General features: G+C 35.0%; 1 protein-coding gene across 1 annotated transcript in view; it reads left to right on the top strand.

The window, feature by feature from the left end:
• APPBP2 (amyloid beta precursor protein (cytoplasmic tail) binding protein 2) overlaps positions 1-10,541 on the top strand; it is a 54,901-nt gene extending 44,360 nt beyond the window's left edge. Inside the window, exons 10-13 of the mRNA XM_008579902.1 lie at positions 801-886; positions 4,783-4,973; positions 6,500-6,665; positions 8,218-10,541. Of these exons, the coding sequence (XP_008578124.1) occupies positions 801-886; positions 4,783-4,973; positions 6,500-6,665; positions 8,218-8,471 (697 nt within the window). The 3' untranslated portion in view covers positions 8,472-10,541. The remainder of the gene's footprint in view (positions 1-800; positions 887-4,782; positions 4,974-6,499; positions 6,666-8,217) is intronic.
• Positions 10,542-13,059: the final 2,518 nt, after the last annotated feature.

Below are 13,059 nucleotides of genomic sequence, written 5' to 3'. Positions count from 1 at the left end.
GAAAACAGATTTGAGAAAATTAATGATTTCCTGGGTAGGGGTTTTGGAGTTGTTTGAAAGGTACTGGCAGATAAAATAGATAACTTACTTTTAATTTGGTGAGATGGGCCATAAACAAATAACCAAACATCTCAGGCGAGAGTACATCTGAGAAGAAGAATAAAGTAGGTTTAAGAGTTTAGAGAGTGATGGTAGATATTTTTAGGAACTTTTTTTTTTTGGTGGCTGGCATGGAGATCTGCACCGTAGACCTTGGTGTTATTATCAACCCTGCTCTGTAACCAACTGAGCTAACTGGCCAGCCCTTTTTTTTTTTTTTTTTCTTTAAAGACTTTTATGTAGTCCAGTCTGGAAAGGCCTGTTCAATGAGCAATGTGCCATGTGGATATTCAGGGGAAGAGCATTGCAGAGAGAGGGTAAAACAAGTATGAGGGTGAGAGCATGCTTTGCATGTTCAGAAAACTGCTAAGCCTGTGGAGGTGTGAAAGAGAGGGGGTGATCTGAGAATGACAGGAGATAATGTCAGAGAGGTAGCAGAGTGAAAGATCATGTTGAGCCTTGTAGGCAATAATAAGGGCTTCCTATTTTATTCTGAGAGAGGTGGGAGGGAATCCATTGGGTGTTAAAAGTTTGTTCCACAACAGATTGGAAATTTAAAACTAACAAAAAGCTGGTCCTTTATCACAGATAGTTTTAGAAGTACTTTCTATAAATACTATATTATATATTGTGATTTTTTCAAATGCTTAAATCATTTGTAACTAAAAAGAAATGGCAGACTATATCTATCTGTATTGCAGATTTCATGCAGAAAGAGCTATTGGTATCATTACCCACATCCTACCTGAAGATCATCTTCTTTTGGCTTCCTCAAAGAGGGTGAAAGGTACCTTTTGTAACCTAGTCTCAGATATTTTTTAATTGAATGATACGTGGTATAAAATAAGGGTGTTCCTTTTCTCAGAGATGGTAGCACAGGATTAGACTATATCTATTATTACTAAGATGGCCCATTCATGCAGCTCCACTTAAGGGTTTCCAGTGGTTCATAATGAAAGATGGTTTGCTTCTATCATATAAGCTTAGTAAACCAGGATTTCTTTCTTGTGTCTCTTCTGTCTTTCTTTCATTTATTCATGCATGCATTAATTTCTTTTGAGGAGGGCATGGAGGAATAATGCAAATGATTCCACAATAACATGGATAGAAAACTGAAGATGAATTTTATAGTTTCAGCTTTATTGCACACAGGTCTTAAACTGAGTGTCATATCACATTATCCTAAATGTTGTAAGGCTCTTTTCAAATACTTTTTTCCTTTTCTTATTTTAACTTTTCTTCTAATCACCACCACCAAGGCTCTTTTATTTAATGAATTTAGTTTGCTAACATGATTGAGTTACCCATAAAGTAATTCTGTGCATTTTGGGTAAGTTTTACCTTAATTCTGGAACTGTCTTTTTTTTCTCCTTCTTGATTTGCATTTTTTAAGTTATACAAGTAATACGTTATTAATGTCAAAAATTAAAAGTTAGATACAAAAGAGAAAAATAAATTAAGCTACCCCAAATCCCACCAATCCCAAATCAAAATTTTGGTGAAGATTATTTTAGACTTTTCTTTTTTATTTTATTTTATTTTTTTAAAGGTGACCGGTAAGGGAATCTTAACCCTTGATTTAGTGTTGTCAGCACCACGCTCTCTCCCAAGTGAGCTAACCAGCAATCACTATATAGGGATCCGAACCCTTGGCTTTGGTGTTATCAGCACCACACTGTCCTGAGTGAGCCATGGGCTGGTCCTAGACTTTTCTTTTTTAAAATAAGATAAATGAATAAAATAATAAAAATAAAAGATAAATGATTTTTTCACTTAATATAACAAATATTTTTCTATTTCAATACATGTAGGTATTTTTTTACTATTGTATTTACCCTCACCTTTATTATTATTATTACTATTATATATAACACTACAGTGAAGTATATCTCTCTTATTTACATTTGTGCACATAGACAATTTTCCATGAAATAAAATTACTGGTAAAAGAACATGTTTTTAAGGCTTTAGATGGAATGAAAGTGTTCAGTGCATCTTTGAAATTGAAATGCCTTCTTTCCTGATTTGGTTGGTCAAGTGAATAGAAGGAAAACAGTTCTTTTAGATGTATTTGGTTAAAGGTCATGCTTTATAAAGTGTGGTTGCAAAACTTTCAAAAGTACTTAGGTACTCCTTGACACAGTTTCATAAGTTTAGAAAATTCACCTCTTCTTCAATTTACTTTAAAAAACAAATTCACGTCATGAAAGTATAGCAGCCTGTTAAAGTAGAAGCTAATTCTGGAAAATAATTTGATGTATTCCATTGTTTTTCTTAAATTGGAATTAATTATGCCATGCAAAATAGAATGCCCCCCCCCCAAAAAAGTAAAGGACAATATAATTATCCTCTGTATGGGGAGGGGATTGGTTTCAGGACACCCTTTGGATACTAAAATCTATGTATGCTCAAGTCCCTATATAAGATGGTGTAGTGAGTACATACAACGTATGCACATCCTCCCCACATACTTTAGATAATCTCTAGATTACTTGTAATACCTAATACAATGTAAATACTAAGTAAATAGTTGTTATACTATATATTTTGTTATTTTTATTTGTTTTTATTGTTTGTGGTTTTTTCCCGAAACATTTTCAATTCTTAGTTCGTTGGTTGAATTGGTGAATGCCAGTCCATGTATATGGAGGGCTGATCTTGACCAATTAAAAACCATACTCACATATAAATATTACGGGGGTCCTCAGAACGTTCTTGGAAAATACATATTATGAAAAAAAACTATGTGTGGGTTACAAAATTTTTTTGCACCAAAACTAACTTGTGCTAACTTGTTATAACATGTCTAAACAAGATTTAGTTTAAAGAACTAAGAAGAATAAGACAATTTGGAAAGAGCTATCAGACCAACATGAATTCTGCTAAAATTTAAGCAAAACAAACATTAAATTTATGATGAAGCTTGGGTGGAAGGGAAGAATGGTGAAATCATTGATGCTCTATGAAAAGTTTATGGGGACAGTGCCCCAGAACAATCAGCAATTTACAAATGGATAATTCCTTTTAAGAAGGGAAGAAATGGGGCCAGCCCGGTGGCGCACTGGATAGTGCGCCGCTTGGGAAGTGTGGCGGCACTCCCGTCCGAGGGTTCGGATCCCACATACAGACCGGTTCCCGCTCACTGGCTGAGCGAGGTGCAGGAGCAACACCGAGGGTTGCGGTCCCATTGCCGGTCCCGGTCCGGTATGGGGGCGACACTGAGGGTTGCGATCCGTTGCCGGACACGGAAAAAGACAAAAAAAAAAAAGAAGGGAAGAAATGATATTGAAGACGAAGCCTGCAGTAGCAGAGACATCAATTTTTAATCTTGTTCATGCCCTAATTGAAGAGGATTGATGATTAACAGCATGAACATAGAACCATAGACATCTCAGTTGATTCAGTTTACACAATTCTAACTGAAAAATTAAAGTTGAGCAAACTTTCCACTCCAGTGGGTGCTGAAATGCTGCACCCAGATCAGCTGCAGATGAAAGCAGAGTTTTCACTGGAAATTTTTTTTTTTTTTTTTGGTGGCTGGCCTGTACAGGAATCAATGCTGATCTTAAACAAGTGGGGTCAAGATCCTGAAGCATTTCTTCAGGAGGTGAATATGGTTTTGCCAGTACAATCCTAAAGACAAAACACAATCAGAGCAGTGGCTACCCAGAGGTGGAAGTGCTATGTATAGTTAAAGTAAAAGCAGGGGGCTGGCCAGTTAGCTCAGTTGATTAGAGTGTGGTGCTAATAACACCAGTGTCCAGGGTTCAATCCCTATACAGGCCAGCCACCAAAAAAAAAAAGAAAAATCAGATCGTCAAGAGCAAAGGTCATGGCAACAACTTTTTTGGATGGTCAAGGCACTTTGGCTGTTGACTTTCAGGAGGGCCAAAGAACAATCACATTGCTTATTATGAGAGTCTTTGGAGAAAGTCAGCCAACGCTTTAGCAGAAAAATGCCCTGGAAAGTTTCACCAGAGAGTGCTTCTCCACCATAACAGTGCTCCTGCTCATTCCTTTCATCAAATGAGCAATTTTGCAAGAGTTCCAGTGGGAAATCATTAAGCATCCACCTTACAGTCCTGATTTGGCTCCTTCTGACTTCTTTGTGTTTTCTAATCTTAAAAAATCTGTAGGGCCGGCCCGGTGGCGCACTGCTACAGTGCGCCGCTTGGGAGCGCGGCGGGCCGAGGGTTCGGATCCCACATACAGACCGTTCCCACTCACTGGCTGAGCGAGGTGCGGGCGCAACACCAAGGGTTGCGATCCCATTGCCGGTCCCGGTCCAGGACAGGCGCGACACTGAGGGTTGCGATCCGTTGCCGGACACGAAAAAAGACAAAAAGGAAAAAAAAAATCTGTAAAGGGTACCCATTTTTCTTCAGTGAATAATGTAAAAAAAAGACTGCATTGACATGGTTAAATTCCCAGGACCCTCAGTTCTTTAGGGATGGACTAAATGGCTGGTATCATCACTAACAAAAGTGTCTTAAAATTATGGAACTTATCCTAAGAAATAAAGTTTATATTTTTATTTTTATCTTTTAATTCATTTTTCCGCAAACTTTTTGAAGTCCCCTCATGTATTCAATAAACATTTGTATTATTTAATTTTAAATTAATGTTTTGATTAGTTTTAGTGAATGGTTTGAAGTGCACTGATTTAATACTTTCTTTATTCAGCACTTATTTTAGAGGAGATTGCAATCGACTGTCATAATAAGGAAACTGAACAGAGGCTGCTTCAAGAAGCTCATGATTTGCACCTGTCTTCACTCCAACTAGCTAAAAAAGCTTTTGGGGAATTTAATGTACAGACTGCAAAACACTATGGAAACCTTGGAAGGCTTTATCAGTCAATGAGAAAATTTAAGGTAGAAACATGTTTTACTATATTTTTGTCTCTAAATAACCTTAAATAATTTTTAAAAGTACAGTCATGTGGTGCTTAACAGTGTTTCAGTCAGTGATGGCCTGCATATATGGCAGTGATCCCATAAAATTACAATGCTGTATTTTTCCTGTACTTTTTCTATGTTTAAATTTGTTTAGATACACAGATACCGTTGTGTTACAGTTGCCTGCAGTATTCAATACAGTAACATGCTATACAGGTTTGTAGCCTCAGAGCCATAGTCTATACCATATACCCTAGGTGTGTAGTATGCTGTACAGTCTAGATTTGTGTAACTACACTCTATGATAATCACTCAAAGAGGAATTCACCTAATGAAGCATTTCTCAGAACATATCCCCATCATTAAATGATGCATGAATGTAAAATCTTACATAATAAATCTGAAATAATAAATCTTCTGTAATTTTAAATAGTAAAGTATACATTTATTATACTCCTTTCTTATTCCATAAATGAATTGAGAAAATAGCTAGTATAAAACAGCATAATCAAAATATAAATAAAATTTAAAAATCAGAACCATGAAAAAAAAAAACGTTTCGAACTGAAAAGGCTGATATGATTGTTTTACTTAGACTTCAAACATAGTTCTTAGGTAAGTTAAGTATGTACATCTCTTAGCAGTATGCCCGGCAGTTGGTAGGTATGCAAGAAATGTCAGATATTGCAAGTATTATTAATTGTAGTAATAAATTGTAGTAATAAAAATTACTAACTTTAATTCTCTTTTAGGCTTTTGGGTTATAAATTTGTGTGTGTGTGTGTGTGTGTGTGTCTCTCTCTCTCTCTCTCTCTCTCTCTCTCTCTCTGTTATGGGGATCCGAACCCTTAACCTTGGTGTTAAACTTCACTACACTCTAACCATCTGAGCTAACCAGCTTGCCCCTTGGGTCATAAATTCTTAATACTGTCCATTTTCAATTCACAGTAAGGAAAGAATGAGTCTGCCTAAGATGTTCGTTTTTACCTGAAAATCACTCTATATGTGTATCCCTTAATTAACATAATTTTAGTTTGTTGGAATAAAAATTGTCAAAACTCAAAAAAAATAAATGAAGTGTATGCCTATATAAGTTAACATATGATATGGAGTTTCTTAACAAGGTCCAATTAAATTTTGAAATGTGTCAACTAAAAGAAATAATTTCATTTTAGAATGTTTTGTTAATTCTAACAATTTTGTTAATTTCTTCTATGTTGTTAAATTCTTCTAGCAATTTTTTATTACCAGAACAAGTTTTCTTTTATCACTTTTGTCATAGGGCACTATTACTACCATCAACTATGTGCAGTTTTCAAAAACCAGCAAGGCTTCCCATAGGCACTTTTTAAAATAACATAGTATATGTTCCTTGATGTGATTACCTCATGGCAATCATAAGATGTCTTTGGCGTTTAAAAGGACCTTGCTTATTGGGTAAGAACTGTTGACATAAGGAATAAGTATAATCTAATGATTGATTTGGCATAATTATTTTTCAGGAAGCTGAAGAAATGCACATCAAAGCAATTCAGATTAAAGAGCAACTTCTTGGTCAAGAAGATTATGAAGTAGCCCTTTCAGTGGGACATCTGGCTTCTTTATATAATTATGACATGAATCAGTATGAAAATGCTGAGAAACTTTATTTGCGATCTATAGCAATTGGTATGTTACTTTTAAATTTTCTTAAGTCAATTGATTAGAGATCAATATGTCAACATGTCTATAAGTTGTATAAGGGAACTATTATTACTAAGATTTAAATGGGTTTAAAGCTGTAAAAGATATCCAAGAACCACCCAAAAACCATCTGGAACCCTTCACTAAAAGTGCTTTTTTGATGTTGAAGTCAGTGGTGAAGTCAAAAGTAGTTATTTTATAAACTGTGCAATTATTACCCCCACTTCCCTTCCCCTCCCTTCTCCTGACTTTAACATAAATGGAGTAATATAATGTATATTTTTATGTGTCTGGCTTCTTTTGCCGAACATTTATTGTGAAATACATCTGTGTAGTTGCGTATCAGTGTCACTTGTTAATTTCTAGTGCTGTATAACATTTTATTGGATGAGTATACCATTATTTATCTATTACATTGTTAATGGACATTTGGAACATTTGGGTTTTTTCTATTTCAGGGCTATTACAAAATATGTTGTGATCGTCATCTTATGAAGTACCTGTTAAAACTCTTGTCCATTTTTATGTTGAATTATCTTGTCATATTCTTTTTTTTTGGCGGAGGGGGCGGGCAGCTGGCCAGTATGGGAAACCAAACCATTGACCTTGGGGTTATATGGCTGTGCTCTAACCAACTGAGTAAGAGGCCAGCCCCCATCTTGTTATTTTGTTACTGACTTATAGACAGTGGATATGACAGTCCCTTTGTTGGTTACATGTGTTGTTCATTTGAAAAACAAATTAGGTTCATTTGTTTGTTTGTATTACATTTTGCCCCCTCCATCTTTGTTTGTTTTGTTAATTTTTTGAGGATGTGAAATATTAACAGTCTGAAATCAGCACTATGCAGAAAGATATGCTCAGAGATATATAATTTTTCCCTAATTTCTTCTACCCAGTTCTCACCTATCCACTATGGGTAATCACTCTCATTACTTTCTGCTTTATCCTTTCTGTATATCTTTTTGCACAAATGAGCAAACAAACAAATATTTTCTTATTTTCCCTTTTTTATACAAAAGGTAGCATACTATAGATACTCTTTTGTAATTCACTTAATATCAGTTCATAGAGAGCTGACAGTTTCCTTTTCAGTTTACAGCTGCCCATTGAGTGAACGTGCCACAGTTGATTGAACCATTCTCCTGTGTATTTTCATTCATTTGTATTATTCTGCAGTTACAAACACTGCTGCAATGAATAGCCTTGTGCAAATTTATTTTTCTATTGTTGTTGCTGCCATTTTTCTTTACTTTGAGATCTCTTTAAATCAGTCCCTATAAACCATGAAGTTTTGTCATTCTGTTCTAGTAAGGCCAACTTTTTTAGACGAGAAATTTTTTTCTTAAGTCTTAGAGATAGTTCATGGGTGGGACAGGATTGGGGGGCACTGATACAAGAATTGTATCTACTACTTTCAGGGAAATAAAACCAAGCCACCCTATTTAAAGAATTGAACTTTTGTTCGTGTTGTAGAAACCACTTGTTATTTCATTATTTGAACTTTTTCTTTCTTTTTTTGTTTGGTTACTTTCAGGGAAGAAGCTTTTTGGTGAAGGCTACAGTGGACTAGAATATGATTACCGAGGTCTCATTAAACTTTACAACTCCATTGGAAATTATGAGAAAGTGTTTGAATATCACAATGTTCTGTCTAACTGGAACCGGTTGCGAGATCGACAGTATTCAGTGACCGATGCTCTTGAAGATGTCAATACCAGCCCCCAGTCCACTGAAGAAGTCGTGCAGTCCTTCCTGATTTCTCAGAATGTAGAGGGACCGAGCTGCTGAGGGAGGACCTCAGTTATCCAATTATCTTTTCCCAGATTCCAGGGAATTCATACTGTGAAATCAAAACCATGTTGTTTTTTGGGGGGCTGGAATTTATATTGAAACACTGGTCCAGTCCATTGAAGACCCTATTTTGGGTGATCCCTATCTTGCAGAGTGTCCGTAGGAATAAGCATATATTCATTTATATTCAGCATGTACCGCATGTATAAGTAGTCTGGCCCACATTTTCAACCTAGTATAACTAACAGGAAATTTTTTTTTTCTTTTTAAAAAATAACTCATTTTGCAGAAAGCCCGAAAGAAAAAAAGAACCCTAAATAAAACTATTTAAGAGTTTTAAAAGAGTTGCATTCTTATTCTGTAAGGATGATTTCAACAACTTTTTTTAACGTATAATTCTTCCATGTGGAGGTATTCAATATTGTACTGTAAAGAAATTTTATGGGGAAAATCTTTATATGCCGTATAGAAAAGTTATCAGAAGTACTGAGAAAAATGGGACATTCTGACTTAGGTTTGGCTACCTTACCTAGAGAAGTGGATACAACCACTCCAGAACTATATTACAAGGCTTAAAGGACTGTCAGATTCATCTGAACTGGACCAGTGTTGATCTGTAAGCAATAGAGAATCTGATAGTCTAGCAGTTTTAACTTTTTTTTTTTTTTTTTTTTTTGGTACAACAATGCAAGATGCTCTGATAGCATTTGCTAACAGGACCAGGAGGATCAAAAAAGGACCAGCCTAAGGTAGAAGGTGGGTACTTGGACCAGAGGCTTTAGATTATTATTTTAGCCCCTGCATATACATTTCTCAGTAGAATATTTCATGTAGATGTATAATGAAAAGTGATAATGCAAAAATTATGTTCATGTAGTAGATACCAAACTAGGGAAATTTGGCAATTTCAGTGGCATATCTTTAGTCAAAGGTACACAGATGGAAATGCCATAAGCAAGTCTATAAATATCTGCTGCAGCCATCCCCCTCGTTTTAAATGTTACACTAATAATCAATGCAATTAACAAGTATATTGGCTAAGAATCATGAAATAGCTCATGTCCAGATGGAAATTTTAGGTTACTGTACGGTTTGTGGGGATTAATGTTGAAAAATAAGTCTTCTTAGAAAATCCTTCATTTTTATTGTAAATAAAAAATAGTACAACTGGGTCATTTTGTTTGAAATCCAGGAGTCAAATGGAAAGATCCCCCAGTGATATGTCTATTTTACCAACTTGAATTTATTCAGTTTTGCTTTTTTTTTTTTTAAGCCAGTCCAGTTATTTAATGTTGAGGTAATAATCAAATTTGAGAAGTTGGGTGACATGTAGCAATCCACGAAATAAAAAGGTCTTTTGCTGTTACCTCAATTCTTATTATAGTGGCCCATCTGGCGCCTCTATAGTTAAGAACCTGGGTTTCCCCCCTATTTTCAGGGGTTCATGACTTTGCTGTTAAAGATGTTGCTCCTGGCTGATGCTTGGGGTAGTGTGTGGGTGAATGGATGTGTGTTGTATTTTGTTTTCATTTGACATGCATGTTGGTAGGGAGGGGGAGAAATCTAAGCTGTCTTAACACTTTTTTGAACTTCCCCAACTCTCACCTTGTTTAAAATTGTTACTTGCAGTCTTATTAGTTATGAACCAGTGCATGTAAGTTCCCAGGAGGGATCGATTGGGGGATGTACCTAAAGAGATGAAACACGTCCACACCCTAAAATGATAACTATGTGATTTAGAAACCTGGGTTTATTCCTCAAATTAATTGTTTTCTTTTTAAATTTTGGAAAGAGTAAGTTGGCACACCCGCAGTTTATAAAGCTGTTCCCCCTTCCAGTTAATTGCAATCTAATGCCAAGTGGCACCTCTTTATTAGTTACCAAATAGTTTGTGTGACCAAGGACTAACATTTTAAAATTACTCAGCTCTATCCTCATGGGCCTGTATATTTAATACCTCCAAAGATATTTTCAGGATAGGCTTTGTATACTTTTATTGGTTATTTAGAGTCCTGTGGTATGTTTGTGGTATGGTAAGTTGTTTTTCAATAAATATTTTGAAACTTATGTTTCCATATGAAGTTTTTTTTTTTTTAATTTATATATTTTTTGTTTTTGTGCATGTATAAGATTTCCTAGGATAAAATCAAGCAAATGACTTAAGGCCTTATTCTCCTTAATTCAATTTGAACTGAACTTAGCTCACACTCAGTGATAAAGCAACATGATATTTAGAAGCCTAAGATCACAGGGTGATGTTGTCAAATGGCAACCAGTTATTTATTTTTTTAACATCATTATTGGCAGTTTCTCCTTATCACCACTGCTTTAATGTAGTTTTCTCTAAATCCATACAGTTTGATTTAATACATACACTAAAGTTTAAGAAAACAGATTGCCATTTTCTGTTAATGATATGACTTACTATGCTATTATTTCTGGTTCTAATGAAGAATACCCTAATAATTTTAAGTGTGGGATTTATCCTTTTAGTAGGGGTGTTTAGGATAAGTTAGAGAGAAATCATGCCACCATGATTTATGGTGTTAAAAAAACTCAAAGGAAGAAAAATAAAATTTACTTTGCAATAACCAATAGCTTGCAGAAACTTTTTGCATATAATGGTGTTGTGTGTAAAGAAACCCTAGCCAACTTAAAGATTTTTCTGGAGGTTCAGCGAAGTAATGTTAAATAAGAGGCCTTTGGTCTCAACCTTCCCTGACTTTTTCTTCTCTTCTACACACTCTTTTTCTTAAGTTTGGTTCTACTCAAGTTGGGTGCATCAGGAAGCTTTGTTAACACTTGCATGTGACACACAGCTGGTTAGTCACTCCTGCATTCAGTTTAATAGAGCCAGTTGGGTTTTTTAGAGCATAATCTGTATAGGTCCCCAAAGCTGACTTGCCCAATGGATTAGGAGCCCTATTGCCATCAAATCTGTTTCTGCTTGATTAAAAATGATCTCACTATTGCTTTGTAGTAACCCCTGCCCAGGTATTCTGTTATAAGTGAAAACAAAGGATTTGACAAAGACCTTTGTTCCTATCCTATTAGGAGGAGTTTATAGTTTAATGAAAATTAAGTGCAGAGGCTGCTCCTTATAGGGCAAATAGAAAGCTCATAGTAAACACATGCCTAAAACATGATTGAAGCTTTTGGCCAAAACTTTACAAATTGAGAGAATGATTTGCTAAGTAACAGGTATTGTTAACCGCCTCTTATTTTTATGTTTTCCCCAGGATTTGTAGCTTTGCTGCTTTGAAACTTCTTTTTCTAGATGGCAAAATTACTACTGGAAAAATACTTATTTATAAGTACAAATGTTTTAAAAAGTTTTATTTTTGCTTTAAAGATTAACAAATATTTCACCTCTTGGCTTTGAAAAACCTCAGTTACCAGGAAATTCTTTTATTTTTTTAATATGACATTTGGATTAATCTCTAGCTTGAACACTAGTGGTTTTTTGGTCCAGAAATCTCAGGAATGTTTTAGGCAGAAAACTGGTTTTACCCTGTTGATGATCTGAAGGAGTGTGCTTTAGGATTTATTAAATAATACTATTCTTTAATTGCAACCGTAGGTATCTATAGCATGAGTGGCCTTAGTGAGTTTCTTGAAGTGCACATGTTTTTCAAAAGTAAAATTTAAGATTAAAAATATATGCTATATAGAGGTATCTAGAAAACTTGGTTTGTAGTGCATAGTTAAGTGTTGGATCACTAAAAAACCATTGCAGGTACCATTTGTGTAACATTACTCATTTCTGTATATTCCTTTTATGGGAAGATATGTTGCCATGGTAACTAAAACTTTTCAATTTAATTCTACTTTTATGATGTGAATGAATGCTACATTTTATTAAATATTACCAAGTCAGTACTATTTTTATACTTTATTAAGCAACAGGGGATTTTAGCTTAATAGGCTCAAAATAAAAAGCTCTTAATGGAACAATTAAAAGCAAATCACTAACAGTCTTTACATGAAAATCCCCACTAATAGTGCCACAGTAATTTCTATAGAAATATCTAAGGTCGTTAATAAAATTTTGAAGACAGTTATTCATTGTGTCAGAATGACCTTTTCATACCATTCTCACCGACTTGTAGTACCGCCATTATTTGTAACTATTAAACCATACTAAGTATGTTTGTAAACAGCATTGTGATATATTCTGTACTTGTATTGCTAAAAATGAATTATTGACCTAATAAATATGGTGTTCCCGCATTCATAGTGTATCTGTTTCCAATTGAGTTTTAGTTACTTTTGGTTGGGACTTGGGATTATTTAAACTTTACAGACTGTTTTTATTAGAGAGCAGTGTGAGAGAAACTGTTGGAACTAGAACAAAAGTGCTCTTGTTCAAGAAAATTAAGATGTGTGGCAGAGGAGGCACATGGTAACACCATCTGGAGATAATACTCATGAAAGCACTTTGGAAAAAATAAAATACTACAGTAATGCAAGGGAATTTTTTAGTCTCTACAAAACTAACTATACCATATTTTTCCCAAGTCCTGTAACTCTAAAAGGCTGAAAGTGGGTGATAAGAGACTTAGTAAAGTTCTGGGAATAGTGGAGA

Source organism: Galeopterus variegatus, unplaced genomic scaffold (assembly GCF_000696425.1).
Source record: "Galeopterus variegatus unplaced genomic scaffold, G_variegatus-3.0.2 Scaffold1977, whole genome shotgun sequence".
Lineage (NCBI taxonomy): Eukaryota > Metazoa > Chordata > Mammalia > Dermoptera > Cynocephalidae > Galeopterus > Galeopterus variegatus.
The sequence above is the reverse complement of the archived record's forward strand: the minus strand, read 5'-3'. Positions and strand labels throughout refer to the sequence as shown.